The following is a 25,630-nucleotide window of genomic DNA, read 5'->3' on the forward strand; positions in this document are numbered from 1 at the left end:
GAATCACACTTCACCATCTGGCAGTCCGACAACAAATCTGGTTTTGGCGGATGCCAGGACAACGCTACCTGCCCAAATGCATAGTGCCAAACTGTAAAGTTGGTGGAGGAGGAATAATGGTCTGGGGCTGTTTTTCATGGTTCAGGACCCTTAGTTTCAGTGAAGGGAAATCTTAACGCTACAGCAAACAATGACATTCTAGACGATTCTGTGCATACAATTTTGTGGCAACAGTTTGGGGAAGGCCATTTCCTGTTTCAGCATGACAATGCCCCCAAAATGGTTTGTCGATCAGTGTGGATTCCAGTTAGACAATGTGCTGCCACTCAGAACAAGATATATTCCATTTAGACAACGTGCTGCTAGTCAGTGGCACCCAGTTAGACGACAGGGTGCCACTCAGAACCTTATATATCCCAGTTAGACAGGGACAGGGTGCCACTCAGAACCTTATATATCCCAGTTAGACTACAGGGTGCCACTCAGAACCTTATATATTCCAGTTAGACTACTGGGTGCCACTCAGAACCTTATATATTCCAGTTAGACTACAGGGTGCCACTCAGAACCTTATATATCCCAGTTAGACTACAGGGTGCCACTCAGAGCCTTATATATTCCAGTTGGACTACAGGGTGCCAATCAGAACCTTATATATTCCAGTAAGACTACAGGGTGCCACTCAGAACCTTATATATTCCAGTTAGACTACAGGGTGCCACTCAGAGCCTTATATATTCCAGTTGGACTACAGGGTGCCAATCAGAACCTTATATATTCCAGTTAGACTACAGGGTGCCACTCAGAATCTTATATATTCCAGTAAGGCTTCAGGGTGCCACCCAGAACCTTATATATTCCAGTGAGGCTACGGGGTGCCACTCAGAACCGTATATATTCCAGTGAGGCTACGGGTGCCACTCAGAACCTTATATATTCCAGTTAGGCTACAGGGTGCCACTCAGAACCTTATATATTCCAGTTAGACTACAGGGTGCCAATCAGAGCCTTATATATTCCAGTTGGACTACAGGGTGCCAATCAGAACCTTATATATTCCAGTTGGACTACAGGGTGCCAATCAGAACCTTATATATTCCAGTTAGACTACAGGGTGCCACTCAGAGCCTTATATATTCCAGTTGGACTACAGGGTGCCAATCAGAACCTTATATATTCCAGTAAGACTACAGGGTGCCACTCAGAACCTTACATATTCCAGTTAGACTACAGGGTGTCACTCAGAACCTTATATATTCCAGTTAGACTACAGGGTGCCACTCAGAACCTTATATATTCCAGTTAGACTACAGGGTGCCACTCAGAACCTTATATATACCAGTTAGACTACAGGGTGCCACTCAGAACCTTATATATTCCAGTTAGACTACAGGGTGCCACTCAGAACCTTATATATTCCAGTTAGACTACAGGGTGTCAATCAGAACCATATATATTCCAGTTAGACGACAGGGTGCCACTCAGAACCTTATATATTCCAGTTAGACTACAGGGTGCCACTCAGAGCCTTATATATTCCAGTTAGACTACGGGGTGCCACTCAGAACCTTATATATTCCAGTAAGACTACTGGGTGCCACTCAGAACCTTATATATTCCAGTTAGACTACAGGGTGCCACTCAGAACCTTATATATTCCAGTTAGACTACAGGGTGCCACTCAGAACCTTATATATTCCAGTTAGACTACAGGGTGCCAATCAGAACCTTATATATTCCAGTTAGACTACAGGGTGCCACTCAGAACCTTATATATTCCAGTTAGACTACAGGGTGCCACTCAGAACCTTATATATTCCAGTTAGACTACAGGGTGCCACTCAGAACCTTATATATTCCAGTTAGACGACAGGGTGCCACTCAGAACCTTATATATTCCAGTTAGACTACAGGGTGCCACTCAGAACCTTATATATCCCAGTTAGACTACAGGGTGCCAATCAGAACCTTATATATTCCAGTTAGACGACAGGGTGCCACTCAGAACCTTATATATTCCAGTTAGACTACAGGGTGCCACTCAGAGCCTTATATATTCCAGTTAGACTACAGGGTGCCACTCAGAACCTTATATATTCCAGTTAGACGACAGGGTGCCACTCAGAACCGTATATATTCCAGTTAGACTACAGGGTGCCACTCAGAACCTTATATATCCCAGTTAGACTACAGGGTGCCAATCAGAACCTTATATATTCCAGTTAGACGACAGGGTGCCACTCAGAACCTTATATATTCCAGTTAGACTACAGGGTGCCACTCAGAGCCTTATATATTCCAGTTGTACTACAGGGTGCCAATCAGAACCTTATATATTCCAGTTAGACTACAGGGTGCCACTCAGAATCTTATATATTCCAGTAAGGCTTCAGGGTGCCACTCAGAACCTTATATATTCCAGTGAGGCTACGGGGTGCCACTCAGAACCGTATATATTCCAGTGAGGCTACAGGGTGCCACTCAGAACCTTATATATTCCAGTTAGGCTACAGGGTGCCACTCAGAACCTTATATATTCCAGTTAGGCTACAGGGTGCCACTCAGAACCTTATATATTCCAGTTAGACTACAGGGTGCCACTCAGAGCCTTATATATTCCAGTTAGACTACAGGGTGCCACTCAGAACCTTATATATTCCAGTAAAGCTACGGGGTGCCACTCAGAACCTTATATATTCCAGTAAGACTACAGGGTGCCACTCAGAACCTTACATATTCCAGTTAGACTACAGGGTGTCACTCAGAACCTTATATATTCAAGTGAGGCTACGGGGTGCCACTCAGAACCTTATATATCCCAGTGAGGCTACAGGGTGCCACTCAGAGCCTTATATATTCCAGTTAGACTACAGGGTGCCAATCAGAACCTTATATATTCCAGTTAGACTACTGGGTGCCACTCAGAACCTTATATATCCCAGTTAGACTACAGGGTGCCACTCAGAACCTTATATATTCCAGTTAGACTACAGGGTGCCACTCAGAACCTTATATATTCCAGTTAGACTACAGGGTGCCACTCAGAACCTTATATATTCCAGTTAGACTACAGGGTGCCACTCAGAACCTTATATATTCCAGTTAGACTACAGGGTGCCACTCAGAACCTTATATATTCCAGTAAGGCTACAGGGTGCCACTCAGAACCTTATATATTCCAGTAAGGCTACGGGGTGCCACTCAGAACCTTATATATTCAAGTGAGGCTACGGGGTGCCACTCAGAACCTTATATATCCCAGTGAGGCTACAGGGTGCCACTCAGAACCTTATATATTCCAGTTAGACTACAGGGTGCCACTCAGAACCTTATATATTCCAGTTAGGCTACAGGGTGCCACTCAGAACCTTATATATTCCAGTTAGGCTACAGGGTGCCACTCAGAACCTTATATATTCCAGTAAGGCTACAGGGTGCCACTCAGAACCTTATATATTCCAGTTAGACTACAGGATGCCACTCAGAACCTTATATATTCCAGTGAGGCTACAGGGTGCCACTCAGAACCTTATATATTCCAGTTAGACTACAGGATGCCACTCAGAACCTTATATATTCCAGTTAGACTACAGGGTGCCACTCAGATCATTGCTCAGATGGTTGGAGGATGGAGTTTAATTAGAGTTATGGGTAAAACTGATTTAAACCACGACTGAATTACCTGTAGGCTATTAGCTGTAAGTTGCTCTGGATAAGAGGGCCTGCTAAATGATCATATTATAGAACAGATAGCCTTGCTGATTACGCTGTTGAACCCATCCTCTGTTCCCCAAGAGTAGAAAGGACCATATCCACCCAACTGTTAACCACAATCAGTCTGTGGTCCACATGTGAATGGGATGCTATTGGAGAGCTGTGAAGGCTGATACAGAGGTTTGACACGGTGCTCCTCGCCAACAACACAGCTATTATACAGCTATCAGAGCACTGAGCTGGATGGCTACAGAGGTCAGGTCTTATCAGAGCACTGAGCTCCCCCTCTCCCCCACACACACAACCCTACTGACCAACAACACCGCTATTATACCTTGGTTACGGAGGTCACATCTTATCAGAGCACTGACACCCCCCCCATACACACACACAATCCGACTTACACACACTCGGGCACACACACACACACACAATCCTACACACACACAGTCAGCCTCCTCAGAGCCACACTCCAATTACACTGTAAAGGACAAGGCTGAGACACAGCGCTCTGCATGACCTTGTTACAGGAGAGATGGATGAGGCCATTTATCTCCACAGACGATCAAATAAGTTGACCCTGCCCTCATTACCCTGGTCTGGGGTAAAACTCTGTCTGTACACAACTCTCCATAGGATGAGACACAGGGATAATTATAGGCAGATTTGAACTACTTTGAGATGCTTTGTTATAAAAAGACTACAGGGAAGATGGAGGTAGAGACGAGGACATTGCTTTGTGTTTTCCTGGTTGGATAACATGTCTTAAGGATTGACGTTTAGTTAAAGGTTCAGGGGAAGTTGAAGCCAAAGTTGTTCCGTTTTCAAATAGTTTGTTCTACCTTCACTGGCAAGTAAGGATGGAAAGAGACTGGCTGGAGCTGAAATGGAGAGACTGGGTGGAGCTGAAATGGAGAGAGACTGGCTGGAGCTGAAATGGAGAGAGACTGGCTGGAGCTGAAATGGAGAGAGACTGGGTGGAGCTGAAATGGAAAGAGACTGGGTGGAGCTGAAATGGAAAGAGACTGGGCGGAGCTGAAATGGAGAGAGACTGGGCGGAGCTGAAATGGAAAGAGACTGGCTGGAGCTGAAATGGAGAGAGACTGGCTGGAGCTGAAATGGAGAGAGACTGGGTGGAGCTGAAATGGAGAGAGACTGGGTGGAGCTGAAATGGAGAGAGACTGGCTGGAGCTGAAATGGAAAGAGACTGAGCAAAGACAATCCAAAAATGGAAAGACGAGACTGGACAATCCAAAACCTGGAGCTGAAATGGAGAGAGACTGGGTGGAGCTGAAATGGAGAGAGACTGGGCGGAGCTGAAATGGAAAGAGACTGGGCGGAGCTGAAATGGAAAGAGACTGGCTGGAGCTGAAATGGAAAGAGACTGGCTGGAGCTGAAATGGAAAGAGACTGGCTGGAGCTGAAATGGAGAGAGACTGGGCGGAGCTGAAATGGAGAGAGACTGGGTGGAGCTGAAATGGAGAGAGACTGGCTGGAGCTGAAATGGAAAGAGACTGGGTGGAGCTGAAATGGAGAGAGACTGGGTGGAGCTGAAATGGAAAGAGACTGGGCGGAGCTGAAATGGAAAGAGACTGGGCGGAGCTGAAATGGAAAGAGACTGGCTGGAGCTGAAATGGAAAGAGACTGGGTGGAGCTGAAATGGAAAGAGACTGGGTGGAGCTGAAATGGAAAGAGACTGGCTGGAGCTGAAATGGAGAGAGACTGGGTGGAGCTGAAATGGAAAGAGACTGGGCGGAGCTGAAATGGAAAGAGACTGGGCGGAGCTGAAATGGAAAGAGACTGGGCGGAGCTGAAATGGAAAGAGACTGGGCGGAGCTGAAATGGAAAGAGACTGGGCGGAGCTGAAATGGAAAGAGACTGGGCGGAGCTGAAATGGAAAGAGACTGGGTGGAGCTGAAATGGAAAGAGACTGGGCGGAGCTGAAATGGAAAGAGACTGGGTGGAGCTGAAATGGAGAGAGACTGGGTGGAGCTGAAATGGAAAGAGACTGGGCGGAGCTGAAATGGAGAGAGACTGGGTGGAGCTGAAATGGAAAGAGACTGGGTGGAGCTGAAATGGAGAGAGACTGGGCGGAGCTGAAATGGAAAGAGACTGGGCGGAGCTGAAATGGAGAGAGACTGGGTGGAGCTGAAATGGAAAGAGACTGGGTGGAGCTGAAATGGAGAGAGACTGGGCGGAGCTGAAATGGAGAGAGACTGGGTGGAGCTGAAATGGAGAGAGACTGGGCGGAGCTGAAATGGAGAGAGACTGGGCGGAGCTGAAATGGAGAGAGACTGGGTGGAGCTGAAATGGAAAGAGACTGGGTACTATAGGCGATGGGATTTAGCTATGAGTCCCTGCGTCGTCTCTTCCTCCGTCTCGACCGTGTTTTCAGTGAAGCGTGATGTTATGTGATTCCATTTGATTTTCCAGTTCTCACTAACTGTTCTATCACAGCCTGCAGCTGGGAACACGCTACAGTGTTGTTTAACAGCCTGTTATGGAGCGTTACCCTTCACATTACAAGAGGAGAACATGATAGGTCATCTCACATTAAATTATTTCTCAGTAGACCGTTCTACACACCCACACACACTGTTTTATTTATTTATTTGAATGAACCTTTATTTAACTGGGCAAGTCAGTTAAGAACAAATTCGTATTTACAATGAGGGCCTTTGGGGACGGGGGCTGGGATTAAAAAAATAATAATAATTGTACTAAACACATCATGGCAAGAGACAACATATCGTAGAGACCTAATACAACAACAGCGCGGTAGCAACACACGACAACAACATGGTAGCAACACAACATGGCAGCAGCACAAAACATGGTACAAACATTGGGCACAGACAACAGCACAAAGGGCAAGAAGGTTGAGACAACAACACATCACACAAAGCAGCCTATCAGTAAGGGTGTCCATGATGGAGTCTGTGAATGAGAGATTGAGATGAAACTGTCCAGTTTGAGTGTTTGTTGCAGCTCGTTCCAGTCACTAGGTGCAGCGAACTGAAAAGAGGAGAGACCCGGGGATACCCCCACACAGGCACACCCACAGAAACACAACCACGCACCCACAGAAACACACACACACACACACCCCCACACACGCACGCACCCGTCCCACACACACGCACACACCCCCACACACACACGCATGCACCCCCACACACACGCATGCACACGCACACACCCCACACACACTCATACACCCCCACACACGTACACACCCCCACACAGACACACTGACACACACACAGACATTCTGACACCCCCACACACACAGAGACACGGATACACCCTCGCACACACAGACACTCTGACACACACACACACACACTCACCCCCACAGACACTCTGACACACCTCTCCCCTGCTGTATGTTGCAGTTCCTCCGGAGTTCCTGAAGAGGCCGGCCAACATCTACGCCCACGAATCCATGGACATCATGTTTCAGTGTGAGGTCACAGGTTCCCCCGCCCCCACCGTCAAATGGGTCAAAACGGAGACGCTGTCATTCCCAGCGACTACTTCAAAATCATTGTAAGTTTGTTGTAAAATGTCATTAGGATGTGTGACGTAAAACCTGTAGTTCAGCTTCTGATCTTTACTGAGGGGAACTTCTAGTGACTTTCTACAGTCTGATACCTCTTAACCAATCGCTTTAACAAGCATAACTTCAGCTAGATGCTCAACTGATGTTGTCTTTGATTTACGAGTGGTCGGTCAATCACCATATTGATCTCACACAAACAACCACCTCGAGATATTGACCTATTTCCCCCTCTCTCCACCACCTGATGTTATTGACCTCTCTCTCTCTCTCTCTCTCTCTCTCTCTCTCTCTGTCTCTGTCTCTGTCTCTCTCTCTGTCTCTCTCTCTCTGACCCGCAGAATGACCACAACCTGCAGGTGCTGGGTCTGGTCAAGTCTGACGAGGGCTTCTACCAGTGTCTGGCAGAGAACGATGCAGGGAACATGCAGTCCAGCGCTCAGCTCATCATCCTAGAGCACGGTACGTTGGGAGGGGAACCGAATGGACAGTGTTCTAGATAGAAGCCAGTGTTCGATCTTGGGGAGCTTGGTTGTAGTAGTATTGATGTGTGTTTTGGGGTACATCAGGTTTACTCAAACACATGGCTGGACACTGGACATAAGTAGAGCCTAGAATACAGTAGACAATGGGAATATTGAACAAATCTAAGAAACATGCCCAAAGAGTATGACGAGCAAAGAGAGTGGGACAAGAACAAAGACGACCCAAAACATCCAGGGAGAGGTAGGGACAGAAACAAAGACAATCCAAAACCTCCAGGGAGAGGGAGAGGTAGGGACAGACACAAAGACGATCCAAAACCTCCAGGGAGAGGTAGGGACAGAAACAAATACAATCCAAAACCTCCAGGGAGAGGGAGAGGTAGGGACAGACACAAAGACGATCCAAAACCTCCAGGGAGAGGTAGGGACAGAAACAAAGACAATCCAAAACCTCCAGGGAGAGGTAGGGGCAGAAACAAAGACGATCCAAAACCTCCAGGGAGAGGTAGGGACAGAAACAAAGACGATCCAAAACCTCCAGGGAGAGGGAGAGGTAGGGACAGACACAAAGACGATCCAAAACCTCCAGGGAGAGGTAGAGACAGACACAAAGACGATCCAAAACCTCCAGGGAGAGGGAGAGGTAGGGACAGAAACAAAGACAATTCAAAACCTCCAGGGAGAGGGAGAAAACCTCCAGGGGAGGAGACAACCCAAAACAAAGGGTAGGACAGACACAAAGATGATCCAAAACCTCCAGGGAGAGGTAGGGACAGAAACAAAGACAATCCAAAACCTCCAGGGAGAGGGAGAGGTAGGGACAGACACAAAGACAATCCAAAACCTCCAGGGAGATCCAAAACCTCCAGGGAGAGGTAGGGACAGAAACAAAGACAATCCAAAACCTCCAGGGAGAGGGAGAGGTAGGGACAGAAACAAAGACGATCCAAAACCTCCAGGGAGAGGTAGGGACAGAAACAAAGACAATCCAAAACCTCCAGGGAGAGGGAGAGGTAGGGACAGAAACAAAGACAATCCAAAACCTCCAGGGAGAGGGAGAGGTAGGGACAGAAACAAAGACAATCCAAAACCTCCAGGGAGAGGGAGAGGTAGGGACAGAAACAAAGACAATCCAAAACCTCCAGGGAGAGGGAGAGGTAGGGACAGAAACAAAGACAATCCAAAACCTCCAGGGAGAGGTAGGGACAGAAACAAAGACAATCCAAAACCTCCAGGGAGAGGGAGGTAGGGACAGAAACAAAGACAATCCAAAACCTCCAGAGGGAGAGGTAGGGACAGAAACAAAGACAATCCAAAACCTCCAGGGAGAGGTAGGGACAGAAACAAAGACAATCCAAAACCTCCAGGGAGAGGTAGGGACAGAAACAAAGACAATCCAAAACCTCCAGGGAGAGGTAGGGACAGAAACAAAGATAATCCAAAACCTCCAGGGAGAGGTAGGGGACAGAAACAAAGACGATCCAAAACCTCCAGGGAGAGGTAGGGACAGAAACAAAGACAATCCAAAACCTCCAGGGAGACAATCCAAAACCTCCAGGGAGAGGTAGGGACAGAACAATCCAAAACAAAGACAATCCAAAACCTCCAGGGAGGGAGAGGTAGGGACAGAAACAAAGACAATCCAAAACCTCCAGGGAGAGGGAGAGGTAGGGACAGAAACAAAGACAATCCAAAACCTCCAGGGGGAGAAACAAAGGTAGGGACAGAAACAAAGACAATCCAAAACCTCCAGGGAGAGGGAGAGGTCCAGGGAGAGGGACAGGTACAGAAACAAAGACAATCCAAAACCTCCAGGGAGAGGGAGAGGTAGGGACAAAGACAATCCAAAACAAAGACAATCCAAAACCTCCAGGGAGAGGTAGGGACAGATCCAAAACAAAGACAAAGACAATCCAAAACCTCCAGGGGAGGGAGAGGTAGGGACAGAAACAAAGACAATCCAAAACCTCCAGGGGAGGTAGGGACAGAAACAAAGACAATCCAAAACCTCCAGGGAGAGGGAGAGGTAGGGACAGAAACAAAGACAATCCAAAACCTCCAGAGGTAGGGACAGAAACAAAGACAATCCAAAACCTCCAGGGAGAGGGGAGAGGGAGAGGTAGGGACAGAAACAAAGACAATCCAAAACCTCCAGGGAGAGGGAGAGGTAGGGAGAGAAACAAAGACAATCCAAAACCTCCAGGGAGAGGTAGGGACAGAAACAAAGACAATCCAAAACCTCCAGGGAGAGGGAGAGGTAGGGACAGAAACAAAGACAATCCAAAACCTCCAGGGAGAGGTAGGGACAGAAACAAAGACGATCGGAAACCTCCAGGGAGAGGTAGGGACAGAAACAAAGACAACCCAAAACCTCCAGGGAGAGGTAGGGACAGAAACAAAGACGATCCAAAACCTCCAGGGAGAGGGAGAGGTAGGGACAGACACAAAGACAATCCAAAACCTCCAGGGAGAGGTAGGAACAGAAACAAAGACAATCCAAAACCTCCAGGGAGAGAGGTAGGGACAGAAACAAAGACAATCCAAAACCTCCAGGGAGAGGGAGAGGTAGGGACAGAAACAAAGACAATCCAAAACCTCCAGGGAGAGGGAGAGGTAGGGACAGAAACAAAGACAATCCAAAACCTCCAGGGAGAGTTAGGGACAAAGACAATCCAAAACCTCCAGGGAGAGGTAGAGACAAAGACAATCCAAAACCTCCAGGGAGAGGGAGAGGTAGGGACAGAAACAAAGACAACCCAAAACCTCCAGGGAGAGGGAGAGGTAGGAACAGAAACAAATACAACCCAAAACCTCCAGGGAGAGGGAGAGGTAGGGACAGAAACAAAGACAACCCAAAACCTCCAGGGAGAGGGAGAGGTAGGGACAGAAACAAAGACAACCCAAAACCTCCAGGGAGAGGTAGGGACAGAAACAAAGACAACCCAAAACCTCCAGGGAGAGGTAGGGACAGAAACAAAGACAATCCAAAACCTCCAGGGAGAGGTAGGGACAGAAACAAAGACAATCCAAAACCTCCAGGGAGGGAGAGGTAGGGACAGGACAATCCAAAACCTAGGTAGGGACAGAAACAAAGACAATCCAAAACCTCCAGGGAGAGGTAGGGACAGAAACAAATACAACCCAAAACCTCCAGGGAGAGGTAGGGACAGAAACAAAGACAATCCAAAACCTCCAGGGAGAGGGAGAGGTAGGGACAGAAACAAAGACAATCCAAAACCTCCAGGGAGAGGTAGGGACAGAAACAAAGACAACCCAAAACCTCCAGGGAGAGGTAGGGACAGAAACAAAGATGATCCAAAACCTCCAGGGAGAGGGAGAGGTAGGGACAGAAACAAAGACAATCCAAAACCTCCAGGGAGAGGTAGGGACAGAAACAAAGACAATCCAAAACCTCCAGGGAGAGGGAGAGGTAGGGACAGAAACAAAGACAATCCAAAACCTCCAGGGAGAGGTAGGGACAGAAACAAAGACAATCCAAAACCTCCAGGGAGAGGTAGGGACAGAAACAAAGACAATCCAAAACCTCCAGGGAGAGGGAGAGGTAGGGACAGAAACAAAGACAATCCAAAACCTCCAGGGAGAGGGAGAGGTAGGGACAGAAACAAAGACAATCCAAAACCTCCAGGGAGAGGTAGGGACAGAAACAAAGACAATCCAAAACCTCCAGGGAGAGGTAGAAACAAAGACAATCCAAAACCTCCAGGGAGAGGGAGAGGTAGGGACAGAAACAAAGACAATCCAAAACCTCCAGGGAGGTAGGGACAGGAGATCCAAAACCTCCAGGGAGAGGTAGGGACAGAAACAAAGACAACCCAAAACCTCCAGGGAGAGGGAGAGGTAGGGACAGAAACAAAGACAATCCAAAACCTCCAGGGAGAGGGAGAGAAACAAAGTAGGGACAGAAAAAGACAATCCAAAACCTCCAGGGAGAGGTAGGGACAGAAACAAAGACAACCCAAAACCTCCAGGGAGAGGTAGGGACAGAAACAAAGACAACCCAAAACCTCCAGGGAGAGGGAGAGGTAGGGACAGAAACAAAGACAACCCAAAACCTCCAGGGAGAGGGAGAGGTAGGGACAGAAACAAAGACAACCCAAAACCTCCAGGGAGAGGGAGAGGTAGGGACAGAAACAAAGACAACCCAAAACCTCCAGGGAGAGGTAGGAACAGAAACAAAGACAACCCAAAACCTCCAGGGAGAGGTAGGGACAGGGACAGAAACAAAGACAATCCAAAACCTCCAGGGAGAGGGAGAGGTAGGGGCAGAAACAAAGACAATCCAATACCTCCAGGGAGAGGTAGGGGCAGAAACAAAGACAATCCAATACCTCCAGGGAGAGGTAGGGGCAGAAACAAAGACAATCCAAAACCTCCAGGGAGAGGTAGGGGCAGAAACAAAGACAATCCAAAACCTCCAGGGAGAGGGAGAGGTAGGGACAGACACAAAGACAATCCAATACCTCCAGGGAGAGGGAGAGGTAGGGACAGAAACAAAGACAATCCAAAACGTCCAGGGAGAGGGAGAGGTAGGGACAGACACAAAGACGATCCAAAACCTCCAGGGAGAGGTAGGGACAGAAACAAAGACAATCCAAAACCTCCAGGGAGAGGGAGAGGTAGGGGCAGAAACAAAGACGATCCAAAACCTCCAGGGAGAGGGAGAGGTAGGGACAGAAACAAAGACAATCCAATACCTCCAGGGAGAGGTAGGGACAGACACAAAGATGATCCAAAACCTCCAGGGAGAGGGAGAGGTAGGGACAGAAACAAAGACAATCCAATACCTCCAGGGAGAGGTAGGGACAGAAACAAAGACAATCCAAAACCTCCAGGGAGAGGTAGGGACAGAAACAAAGACAATCCAAAACCTCCAGGGAGAGGTAGAGGTAGGGACAGAAACAAAGACAACCCAAAACCTCCAGGGAGAGGGAGAGGTAGGGGCAGAAACAAAGACGATCCAAAACCTCCAGGGAGAGGGAGAGGTAGGGAGAGAAACAAAGACAATCCAAAACCTCCAGGGAGAGGTAGGGACAGAAACAAAGACAATCCAAAACCTCCAGGGAGAGGGAGAGGTAGGGACAGAAACAAAGACAATCCAAAACCTCCAGGGAGAGGTAGGGACAGAAACAAAGACGATCGGAAACCTCCAGGGAGAGGTAGGGACAGAAACAAAGACAATCCAAAACCTAGGGACAGAAACAAAGACAATCCAAAACCTCCAGGGAGAGGTAGGGACAGAAACAAAGACAACCCAAAACCTCCAGGGAGAGGAGAGGTAGGGGACAGACAACCCAAAACCTCCAAGGTAGGGACAGAAACAAAGACAACCCAAAATCTCCAGGGAGAGGTAGGAACAGAAACAAAGACAACCCAAAACCTCCAGGGAGAGGTAGGGACAGAAACAAAGACAATCCAAAACCTCCAGGGAGAGGGAGAGGTAGGGGCAGAAACAAAGACAATCCAATACCTCCAGGGAGAGGTAGGGGCAGAAACAAAGACAATCCAATACCTCCAGGGAGAGGTAGGGGCAGAAACAAAGACAATCCAAAACCTCCCAGAAACCTCCAAAACCTCCAGGGAGAGGGAGAGGTAGGGACAGAAACAAAGACAACCCAAAACCTCCAGGGAGAGGGAGAGGTAGGGACAGAAACAAAGACAACCCAAAACCTCCAGGGAGAGGTAGGGACAGAAACAAAGACAATCCAAAACCTCCAGGGAGAGGGAGAGGTAGGGACAGAAACAAAGACAATCCAAAACCTCCAGGGAGAGGGAGAGGTAGGGACAGAAACAAAGACAATCCAAAACCTCCAGGGAGAGGGAGAGGTAGGGACAGAAACAAAGACAATCCAAAACCTCCAGGGAGAGGGAGAGGTAGGGACAGAAACAAAGACAACCCAAAACCTCCAGGGAGAGGGAGAGGTAGGGACAGAAACAAAGACAATCCAAAACCTCCAGGGAGAGGTAGGGACAGAAACAAAGACAATCCAAAACCTCCAGGGAGAGGGAGAGGTAGGGACAGAAACAAAGACAATCCAAAACCTCCAGGGAGAGGTAGGGACAGAAACAAAGACAATCCAAAACCTCCAGGGAGAGGGAGAGGTAGGGGCAGAAACAACCTCCAGGGAGAGGGAGAGGTAGGGACAAAGAAACAAAGGGACAATCCAAAACCTCCAGGGAGAGGTAGGGACAGAAACAAAGACAATCCAAAACCTCCAGGGAGAGGTAGGGACAGAAACAAAGACAATCCAAAACCTCCAGGGAGAGGGAGAGGTAGGGGCAGAAACAAAGACAATCCAAAACCTCCAGGGAGAGGGGAGGTAGGGGCAGAAACAAAGACAATCCAAAACCTCCAGGGAGAGGGAGAGGTAGGGGCAGAAACAAAGACAATCCAAAACCTCCAGGGAGAGGTAGGGGCAGAAACAAAGACAATCCAAAACCTCCAGGGAGAGGGAGAGGTAGGGACAGAAACAAAGACAATCCAAAACCTCCAGGGAGAGGGAGAGGTAGGGACAGAAACAAAGACAATCCAAAACCTCCAGGGAGAGGGAGAGGTAGGGGCAGAAACAAAGACAATCCAAAACCTCCAGGGAGAGGGGGAGTAGGGACAGAAACAAAGACAATCCAAAACCTCCAGGGAGAGGGAGAGGTAGGGACAGAAACAAAGACAATCCAAAACCTCCAGGGAGAGGGAGGGGCAGGGACAGAAACAAACCTCCAGGGAGAGGGAGAGGTAGGGACAGAAACAAAGAGTAGGGACAATCCAAAACCTCCAGGGAGAGGGAGAGGTAGGGGCAGAAACAAAGACAATCCAAAACCTCCAGGGAGAGGGAGAGGTAGGGACAGAAACAAAGACAATCCAAAACCTCCAGGGAGAGGGAGAGGTAGGGACAGAAACAAAGACAATCCAAAACCTCCAGGGAGAGGGAGGGGCAGAAACAAAGACAATCCAAAACCTCCAGGGAGAGGGAGAGGTAGGGACAGAAACAAAGACAATCCAAAACCTCCAGGGAGAGGGAGAGGTAGGGACAGAAACAAAGACAACACCACCAGACACCAGAATAGATTCAGGTCCTAAAAATAGGACTGTGTGTATGAAAACACCCATGTGGGGGAAAGGGAAACATACTCATCTGGGGCTGGTGATGTTTTTATTCTCCATCCTGCTTTTAAAAGTGCTGTTTCTCTGCCAAATCAAGAAGCACCGTACCTCATGATTCCAACAACCAGCACATCCACCTACAGATATCTACAGTAGCTATCAAACTAACCGCAGAACTGCATTTCTGTAGGTAACCAGATTTAACACGTGTGAATTGTCCCATTAATCCTGAGCAGGTTGGTTAATGGATTAGCATAAATTGGGGTGTCGGTCAGATAGCTCCCTCCAAACAGTGTTCTCTTCTCCCCGTTGGACGGCACAAAGTCAGAAATAATGATGACCTGCAGCTTTATGCATATCTCAAATAATTGCTCAACAAGGGAGATCAGCAAGGGGTGTCTTGTGACTTAAAACTTGTTTTTGTTTGGGATCAGTCAGTAAAGCAGATGGTCTGACACACTCGCCTGCCCTCAGCAGGACGTCAGAGAGAGCACTCTTATCCCATGACATGAAAGGGCTGTTTTAATGATTCCTACTGCCTTTGTGAGGTACAATAGGTTATTGGCTACAGCTGCCAGGCTTGCAGCCCTTTCTCCCCCTACATTACACCATGGTGGCTTCTTCTCATGAAAAGAGAGAGTTCAGTGCTCTGTTTACAGCTACACAAACAGTGAATGTGGAAAGTTCATATTCCCTGAAGAGTGTATGTAAATATCCATCATATGCCCTTTGCTTATTTCCAGTTTCCATCATTTGATTCTTCCCTGTGTCAGCATGTGGTCCATCAGCATCCTAAACAATCCTATCATTTCTTACAAAAGCTGCCTCACAGAGGTGCCAAAGTAAGTATTCCCTTCCATAGAAACGGCCCAGTTTGACCGTGCTGTTCTGTGAATATCGCTCTCTGAGGCTGGGAGATGATTTTCCTCCTCCAGCTCTGTAATTGAGAGTAGATCTCTCTGGAACGTATCTCCTCTCCTGTGCCGGGTTAGTGTACACAGATCCTCCTTGGTGCCATCTGTTAACTCTCCCCTCCCGCCGCTCTCTCCTATCAACCACCTGCTCTGTCCCCTGTGCACCTCTGTCCACTGGGCCAAGTGCTAAATATGCTGTCCGGTCCACACTGTCCCCTCTCTTTTCACCCTCACCGGCTGTCCCCCTCACAGCTGGGGGTCCTTATCCGCTCCCTCCGTCCTCCTCGTCTGTTTCTCCCCCTTCTGTCGTCCTCCTCCTCCTGTGTCCCCCTCCCCCTTCCGTCCTCCTCCTCCTGTGTCTCCCCCTTTCCGTCCTCCTCCTCCTGTGTCTCCCCTTCCGTCCTCCTCCTCCTGTGTCTCCCCCTTCCGTCCTCCTCCTCCTGTGTCTCCCCCTTCCGTCCTCCTCCTCCTGTGTCTCCCCTCCTCCTCCTGTGTCTCCCCCTTTCGTCCTCCTCCTCCTGTGTCTCCCCCTCCCTCCTCCTCCTCCTGTGTCTCCCCCCCCGTGTTCGTCCTCCTCCTCCTGTGTCTCCCCCCTTCCTCCTCCTCCTCCTGTGTCTCCCCTGTTCCCTCCTCCTCCTGTGTCCCCCCTCCCGTCCTCCTCCCTCCTGTGTCTCCCCTCCTCCTGTGTCTCCCCCCCCCTCCTCCTCCCCGTCCTCCTCCTCCTGTGTCCTCCCTCCCTCCCCCCCGTCCTCCTCCTCCTGTGTCCTCCTCCCCCTCCCGTCCTCCTCCTCCTGTCTCCCTCCCTCCTCCCGTCCTCCTCCCCTGTGTCTCCCCCTCCCGTCCTCCTCCTCCTGTGTCCCCCTCCCCCTCCCGTCCCCTCCTCCTGTGTCCCCCCTCCTCCTCCCTCCTGTGTCTCCCCCTCCTGTCCTCCTCCTCCCTCCCCCTGTCTCCCCCCTCCCGTCCTCCTCCTCCTGTGTCCCCCCCCCCCCCTCCCTCCTCCTCCTGTGTCCCCCTCCCTCCCCTCCTCCTGTGTCCCCCTCCTCCTCCTGTCCCCCCTCCCCCCCTCCCGTCTTCCTCCTACTGTGTCTCCCCCCTCCCGTCCTCCTCCTCCTGTGTCTCCCCCCTCCCGTCCTCCTTCTCCTGTGTCTCCCGTGTCGTCCCCTTCAGATTTGCCCCTTCTCCCTCACTGCTACCGCGGTTGCATGAGTGTCTATGATAGAAAATGAGTTTGAATCATGTCTGTGCTCAGTCATGTAAAGAATGAATTTAGAAAAAGTTCCAATACAAAGAAAATCCATATGTACAGTATCTTTTTGTAATCCATACAAACATTTATTTCCTATTAATTTATTTCCTATTCCTAGACAGAAAAGCCTCCATGAATGAGCACTACTTCACTGAATAAGACCAGAGTAGAAAAACCGTGTTCTTTGTGTTCTTCCTTCAGTAGTTCAACAAAGCAACACAGACCAGCTCACTGCTACGGGTTTAAAGCCTTCACTTACTTTTTGGAGCAGGAGACCAAAAATAGCTCTCAAATTGCAGTCCGGAGCAATTTTAGTCCACATTCCTTCCTTTGCCATGTGTTCTGTGCAATGTAGGGTGACTAGTTACAAACAGATGTTGGAACAGGACAACAGCAGAACTGGACCTGGATGGGACTAATTCTATAATGCGACGGTGGCCAAGTGACCCTAGTTAATTCACCCTGTAAACCGGCCTCACTTCCTCCTGTCCTCTCCTATAATGGTGAGGAGCAGAGCCTTTTAAAAGGCTTAGTTAGTGTTGTTACTGCCACCATTTAGAAGTATTTGAGCCAGGCCACCACTCGTTGTTAGGTGTTGCTTGTTTAGCATCTTATTGGTCTCTGAAGTCATTTGTGGTCTATACATGTCTGGTTTTCTAGTCATTTACAGTCAAGTGTGTATATTATATGGCTGGGTTTTAGATTGACATTGTAATTGAAAAGGAACTAAGAACAAAGCGTAGTCAACATATACTGTGTTCAGTATTAACTCTCATGGCGTCTGTGTAGGATGGCAGTCCGTATTGGAGGGGAGCTGATGCAGGAAATCGGCCAATGAACAGAGGCATTGAGGATGTTGTTTGCTCCTCTGCCCTCTGCCTTTTCCTCCCACATTCATTCAAGAGATGTTCTTTTCTTTTGCATCTGAATGCTTGTTTTTCTCCCCTCAGCATGTAAGCACCCCTTCAGATATTCAAGTGCTCCTCTCTCAGCATACAGAGTATGTTTGACCCCCCTGGTTCGGAGGCGCCCGCTGTAGAAGGGAAATGTATAGGATAATCAAATACCAGCAGGAGTTGATTGGCTGAGTCTACTTCATCTCATACTTATAGGACTCCTGTTTGTACCGGGGTAGTGTGTCTGTTATACCAGGGTAGTGTGTCTGTTATACCAGGGTAGTGTGTCTGTTATACCAGGGTAGTGTGTCTGTTATACCAGGGTAGTGTGTCTGTTATACCAGGGTAGTGTGTCTGTTATACCAGGGTAGTGTGTCTGTTATACCAGGGTAGTGTATCTGTTATACCAGGGTAGTGTGTCTGTTATACCAGGGTAGTGTGGTGTGTCTGTTATACCAGGGTAGTGTGGTGTGTCTGTTATACCAGGGTAGTGTGGTGTGTCTCTTATACCAGGGTAGTGTGTCTGTTGTACCAGGGTAGTGTGGTGTGTCTGTTGTACCAGGGTAGTGTGGTGTGTCTGTTGTACCAGGGTAGTGTGGTGTGTCTGTTGTACCAGGGTAGTGTGGTGTGTCTGTTGTACCAGGGTAGTGTGGTGTGTCTGTTATACCAGGGTAGTGTGTCTGTTATACCAGGGTAGTGTGTCTGTTATACCAGGGTAGTGTGTCTGTTATACCAGGGTAGTGTGTCTGTTATACCAGGGTAGTGTGTCTGTTATACCAGGGTAGTGTGTCTGTTATACCAGGGTAGTGTGTCTGTTATACCAGGGTAGTGTGGTGTGTCTGTTATACCAGGGTAGTGTGGTGTGTCTGTTATACCAGGGTAGTGTGGTGTGTCTGTTATACCAGGGTAGTGTGTCTGTTATACCAGGGTAGTGTGTCTGTTGTACCAGGGTAGTGTGTCTGTTGTACCAGGGTAGTGTGGTGTGTCTGTTGTACCAGGGTAGTGTGGTGTGTCTGTTATACCAGGGTAGTGTGGTGTGTCTGTTGTACCAGGGTAGTGTGGTGTGTCTGTTGTACCAGGGTAGTGTGGTGTGTCTGTTGTACCAGGGTAGTGTGTCTGTTATACCAGGGTACGGTGTCTGTTATACCAGGGTAGTGTGTCTGTTATACCAGGGTAGTGTGGTGTGTCTGTTATACCAGGGTAGTGTGGTGTGTCTGTTGTACCAGGGTAGTGTGGTGTGTCTGTTGTACCAGGGTAGTGTGGTGTGTCTGTTGTACCAGGGTAGTGTGTCTGTTATACCAGGGTAGTGTGTCTGTTATACCAGGGTAGTGTGTCTGTTATACCAGGGTAGTGTGGTGTGTCTGTTATACCAGGGTAGTGTGGTGTGTCTGTTATACCAGGGTAGTGTGGTGTGTCTCTTATACCAGGGTAGTGTGTCTGTTATACCAGGGTAGTGTGTCTGTTGTACCAGGGTAGTGTGGTGTGTCTGTTGTACCAGGGTATTGTGGTGTGTCTGTTATACCAGGGTAGTGTGGTGTGTCTGTTGTACCAGGGTAGTGTGGTGTGTCTGTTATACCAGGGTAGTGTGGTGTGTCTGTTGTACCAGGGTAGTGTGGTGTGTCTGTTGTACCAGGGTAGTGTGTCTGTTGTACCAGGGTAGTGTGTCTGTTGTACCAGGGTAGTGTGTCTGTTGTACCAGGGTAGTGTGTCTGTTATACCAGGGTAGTGTGTCTGTTATACCAGGGTAGTGTGGTGTGTCTGTTGTACCAGGGTAGTGTGGTGTGTGTGTTGTACCAGGGTAGTGCGTGTGTTCTACCAGGGTAGTGCGTGTGTTCTACCAGGGTAGTGTGTGTTCTACCAGGGTAGTGAGTGTGTTCTACCAGGGTAGAGCGTGTGTTCTACCAGGGTAGTGCGTCTGATATCTCTGTCTATTTTACCGGGGTAGCGGGTCATGTGTCTGTCTATTTTACCAGGGTAGCGGGTCAGGTGTCTGTATTGTGCCAGGGTAGTGGGTTGGACCAGGGTAGTGGGTTGTACCAGGGTAGTGGGTTGTACCAGGGTAGTGGGTTGGACCAAGGTAGTGGGTTGGACCAAGGTAGTGGGTGACCAGGGTAGTGGGTTGGACCAAGGTAGTGGGTTGGACCAGGGTAGTGGGTTGGACCAGGGTAGTGGGTTGGACCAGGGTAGTGGGTTGGACCAGGGTAGTGGGTTGGACCAGGGTAGTGGGTTGGACCAGGGTAGTGGGTTGGACCAGGGTAGTGGGTTGGACCAGGGTAGTGGGTTGGACCAGGGTAGTGGGTTGGACCAGGGTAGTGGGTTGGACCAGGGTAGTGGGTTGGACCAGGGTAGTGGGTTGGACCAGGGTAGTGGGTTGGACCAGGGTAGTGGGTTGGACCAGGGTAGTGGGTTGGACCAGGGTAGTGGGTTGGACCAGGGTAGTGGGTTGGACCAGGGTAGTGGGTGGAGTGGATAAAACCAAGAAGAGCTCAGTCACACTGAGGCTTTAACAGGAATCAGTCACTCCACCCATAATGACCCCCCCACCCACACACACACACACACACAGCCTCTTCCCTCCTCTCTTTGTCCCCTTCTTCCCCATCACTCTTACCCTCTCCCCCTCCCTCAGCACATTGTCCCGGTCAGTCCCCACCCAGAGCAGAAAACCACTCTAGTCAACACTAAACTGACAGGACACAGAGCACTTTCACCACAGCCAAACACAAATGCCTGTTGAGAAATGGACTTTCTCCATCTAATGACTGGCTGAGTGCTTTTTGTTTTGCGGAGCGTGGGAGCAGTCAGATGATAAATTGAAATCAGTGGTGTTGGAATGCAGAGGCTGACATAGTGATAGATCAGAGAGGGAGAGATCTCCGCTGCCAGGCTTGCCAGCCAAGCTGCTGGGGAAGTTTTCACTTGGGCATAGCAGAGTGGGATAGAATCAATAGGATATTATAGTATAATTCAACCTAGCAGTGCTGTTTTTGATGGATGTGTTTTTGCGATCAGTAAGTCAATACTGATTAGACTGGAAAGAGAGGAACTATAGTATCTACAGAATACTACTACAGCAGATAATACTACAGCAGATAATACTACTACTACAGCAGAGAATACTAGTAGTGCAGCAGAGAATAATAGTAGTGCAGCAGAGAATACTAGTAGTGCAGCAGAGAATACTAGTAGTGCAGCAGAGAATACTAGTAGTGCAGCAGAGAATACTAGTAGTGCAGCAGAGAATACCAGTAGTGCAGCAGAGAATACCAGTAGTGCAGCAGAGAATAATAGTAGTGCAGCAGAGAATAATAGTAGTGCAGCAGAGAATACTAGTAGTGCAGCAGAGAATACCAGTAGTGCAGCAGAGAATACTACTACTACAGCAGAGAATACTACTACTACAGCAGAGAATACTAGTAGTGCAGCAGAGAATAATAGTAGTGCAGCAGAGAATACTAGTAGTGCAGCAGAGAATACCAGTAGTGCAGCAGAGAATACCAGTAGTGCAGCAGAGAATACCAGTAGTGCAGCAGAGAATACCAGTAGTGCAGCAGAGAATACCAGTAGTGCAGCAGAGAATACTAGTAGTGCAGCAGAGAATAATAGTAGTGCAGCAGAGAATACCAGTAGTGCAGCAGAGAATACCAGTAGTGCAGCAGAGAATACCAGTAGTGCAGCAGAGAATAATAGTAGTGCAGCAGAGAATATTCCTGCAGCCCAGAATGCTACTACAGTATACTACTACAGCCCAGAATGCTACTACAGTATACTACTACAGCCCAGAATGCTACTACAGTATACTACTACAGCCCAGAATGCTACTACAGTATACTACTACAGCCCAGAATGCTACTACAGTATACTACTACAGCCCAGAATGCTACTACAGTATACTACTACAGCCCAGAATGCTACTACAGTATACTACTACAGTCTTCCCAGGTACAACGAAGATGAGAGAAAGCAGTGCTAAAAATACAATTTAGGGACTCCTCTGGGGCTCTGTACAACCCAACAAGAACACAAATGTAAACTCCTAGTGTCTGTCAGGGGGATAGAAGCTGTATCTTCAGGCCGGGGTCAGGGACAGGGCGACCAGACACTATTTGTGTTGTGTGTCACTGTGGCGTCTGTAGCCGTGTCTGTAAAGTCATAAAGCGAGCAGTGGTCCCCGTGCGACGCTCACTGCCATGTAAATGTGACAGGTTTACGCGCCCCGCATGTCGCCCCCCTCTCAGGAAGGCCTCGGAGAAGAGGGAAGGCGAGTCAGAGAGATGGCGAATTGAATCAGAGCGACTGTTGGTTTTACAGCTACGCACTCTGACAAGGGCCTTTTTATTAGCCTTGGAAGATGGATGGTGTACCAGCTAGTGTGATATTAGTTTATATGGGGTATGTTCAAGATTGGAAATGAAATGTTTTGAAAATGTTAAAAATGTATAGAAATGAGGTTAGTCCAAACATACAGCCTACAGTAGTTACATGCAAGGTATTCTTAGTGCCCCATCAATAGTAAATACACTAAATAGTGGTGTTACCCAGAAGGCTCGGTCCACCTACAGGAAGTAATGGTAGTGTTACCCAGAAGGCTCGGCCCACCTACAGGAAGTAATGGTAGTGTTACCCAGAAGGCTCGGCCCACCTACAGGAAGTAATGGTAGTGTTACCCAGAAGGCTCGGCCCACTTACAGGAAGTAATGGTAGTGTTACCCAGAAGGCTCGGCCCACCTACAGTAAGTAATGGTAGTGTTACCCAGAAGGCTCGGCTCACCTGCAGGAAGTAATGGTAGTGTTACCCAGAAGGCTCGGCCCACCTACAGGAAGTAATGGTAGTGTTTCCCAGAAGGCTCGGCCCACCTACAGGAAGTAATGGTAGTGTTACCCAGAAGGCTCGGCCCACCTACAGGAAGTAATGGTAGTGTTACCCAGAAGGCTCGGTCCACCTACAAGAAGTAATGGTAGTGTTACCCAGAAGGCTCGGCCCACCTACAGTAAGTAATGGTAGTGTTACCCAGAAGGCTCAGGCCACCTACAGTAAGTAATGGTAGAAGAAACACAGACATCCCTAACTAGAACACCCACTTCATCCTTCTACCTCTGATTACTGGGCCTGTGTGGTTTCCACTGTGAGCAGTTAGGCAGTTGACCAGAAGACTATGGTTTCCACTGTGTGTGTGTGTTTGTATTTACTACACTCTGTTCAAGGACCGTGAGCGTGGGTTTAACTGCCAATTTGCTCCCTTGGGCTTTGTTTACTCTACAATGGTTAGTACCGGCAGTGGTTGGTTCCTGAAGCTTATTGTTCTTCGTATATTGTCCCTGATTGTTCATTCCATCTCTGAGATTCATTTGCTTCCACGAGGACAGAATATTACCATCCGTGTGTTTTTCTGCATGATAATTCAACCCGCTTTCTTTTTACAATGGAAACTGTAAGGTTATGTTTCTTTCCAGTTTCCTGTATCTTTTCATTGCTTTTTTTCCAAGGTCACACTTTCAACCTTGTTATCGTGGCCATTTTTAGCCCTGACCTGGGCTTGGTGTGTCACCTGCCTCAGCCTCACGCTCCAGACACACCTTCCCTATCACTTTATCACTCACACTCCATCCAGGATGCTGGTTGCTGTTGTTGGATACCACCCATCCCCGGAGTCTACTTTCAGGGCTCTACTCGGCCAAACAGCCTAAATGGGTGGAAGCGCCACGTTGCGCCAAAACAAAGCTCTTCCTCTATACCCCGACAGGTCACCTGACCCCCAGCGGGACCCCTGGGCTCCTGGCTCAGAGATGGGCGGCGTTGCCAGGCTAGCGTTTCCGTTTCACGTCAACCGCCCCCTGTCGTGCCACTCTCCCTCTACGCATATTGACCATCATGCAACATTCCAGGGTGGTATATAATAGGCTACCCGCCTTGATGTCCCTGTGCGTGATATCCACCCCACGTAGACCAACCCAGCGACCCTGATTACACTCTGTGAATCCAAGGGGGGTTCCTCTCTGAGTTACACTAACAATTCATTTATTAGAACCGTTCCTCTCCTGTTGGGAGAAACCTGGCACAAGCACCCCTGAGATATCAAACCACTTACCGTACTGTACACAGTTACGTGTTGAGAATTCAATTCACACACCAGGTAATAAGAACCTGCGGTCTGTTGGGGATGATGATGATGATGTAGGGTAAAACACATTTCCTGCTTCTTTAACTCTACAGGAGGAACCCCTGTGAGTGCCCCCCCGTTTCTTCTCCACTGTGCATGTTTACCACTGGATGCATCATTTCCCCAAAGAAAGACTACAAGATGGGGGGAGGAGGGGAGGAGGAGGTGAGGCAATCAACATAGAAAAATATGTCCATGCTCTTATTCATTTACATATCAGGGCTCATGCCACAGCAGGCGCCTCACATGTTTTGGGCGAAGGGGGGGGGGGGGACTTGATTTCCAATCATGACCCTACAGTGGAAGTGGATCAAGGGATGATGTTTGTCTGATGAGGAAGGGGATGCTGTATGTATGTACACACCAGACATTTTAATTATTGATGTAACCAACCTGATTGAATTATCAGCTGTATTTCAAAGCAGATGACAGTCCAGGGGGAATTTACTGTGTATATTAAACGTGTACACTGTTGTGATGGGAGACGAGCATGCAGGCGCTCTGGGACCACGGATAGAGGGAAGGACTTTAAAGTGGCACGGGTGGAGATTTATTAGGGGGAGGAGATGAGTGGGATGGGGGGAAAAATGAGTAAGACTGACTGCTCCATGGGCCTGCTTTAACCCTAGCAGGGAGGGAGGTTAGACCCCCTCTAGGGAGCCTACCTCTCCACCCTCACCAGATGATTCTCTGTACACTCACTCCATCATATCCCCTGATGCCTGGAACAGTAGGGGGGATCCCTAAACCCTAATCCTGCTCTCATGCTGTGACCCCCCAACCACCCTCTCCACCAGACCCCACCCCAACCACCCTCTCCACCAGACCCCCAACCACCCCCCTCCACCAGACCCCACCCCTCCACCAGACCCCCCCACCAGATCCCCCCCAGTCCGTCCGTCCACTGCAGTTGTGTTGTCCTCCTGCAGCTCCATCCCTTTATCTCACCAGCCAGAGGGTCCTCAGGCAGAAAGGAGCCCCCCCCAAACCAGACCCATCCCAAATGTTTCATCTTCCACACGTCTCTGATGCCTTAGTTCCACTTTGCTCTATTTTTAGGCTGTTATGCAGTTAGTTGGCTCTTTCTTGACGACAAAGAAAAAATCAAGTGTCTTCCAATGAGTTGAGTGTGATCTGGCAACACTGTTGGTAGCTGTAGGTGTTCTACTTCCTGTTGAACCACCATACCACAGTACAACAACTACTTCACTTGTCCTTGGGTTCCCTTACTATGAGCTGTTCCACAAAATACCTTATCTGTGCTTCATAAAATAAAGAATATGCCAGGTTTTAGATCCCATTTCCAATATGCTGCAAACACCTGTTGAAATGGTGCAGGGAGTGTAAGAAATTAATATGGAGATACCGAGAACTCATGCGGACAGCTCCACATCACCCAGAACCCATGAACTCATGTCTAACCGTAGCTCTACAGTGGACTCCTTTGCTTTCTCTGTGGCGCGAGCCTCACTGAAAAGCAGCTTTAATGCCACCTTCTCAGGAGGGAAACCCCATGTGTATCAGGTTACTGATCT

General features: G+C 48.7%; 1 protein-coding gene and 1 long non-coding RNA gene across 4 annotated transcripts in view; both read left to right on the forward strand.

The window, feature by feature from the left end:
- The window catches only part of LOC118380698 (neogenin-like), a 322,783-nt gene that overhangs the window by 216,546 nt on the left and 80,607 nt on the right, over positions 1-25,630 (forward strand). The window contains 3 exon segments of the mRNA XM_052515815.1: positions 7,110-7,217; positions 7,220-7,263; positions 7,615-7,735. Coding sequence (XP_052371775.1) covers positions 7,110-7,217; positions 7,220-7,263; positions 7,615-7,735 — 273 coding nt within the window.
- On the forward strand, positions 10,479-14,316 carry LOC127928660 (uncharacterized). Of its 3 annotated transcripts, none has more exons than XR_008131753.1 (4): positions 10,479-10,539; positions 11,754-11,897; positions 13,085-13,300; positions 14,145-14,316. It is a non-coding gene; the product is annotated as an uncharacterized LOC127928660 (long non-coding RNA). The 3 variants fall into 3 exon arrangements; XR_008131751.1 differs by lacking the exon at positions 10,479-10,539 and adding an exon at positions 10,551-10,635 and having other exon boundaries at positions 14,145-14,315; XR_008131752.1 differs by lacking the exons at positions 10,479-10,539; positions 14,145-14,316 and adding an exon at positions 10,559-10,677 and having other exon boundaries at positions 11,748-11,897; positions 13,085-13,324.

The sequence above is a fragment of the Oncorhynchus keta genome, unplaced genomic scaffold (assembly GCF_023373465.1).
Source record: "Oncorhynchus keta strain PuntledgeMale-10-30-2019 unplaced genomic scaffold, Oket_V2 Un_scaffold_3208_pilon_pilon, whole genome shotgun sequence".
NCBI lineage: Eukaryota > Metazoa > Chordata > Actinopteri > Salmoniformes > Salmonidae > Oncorhynchus > Oncorhynchus keta.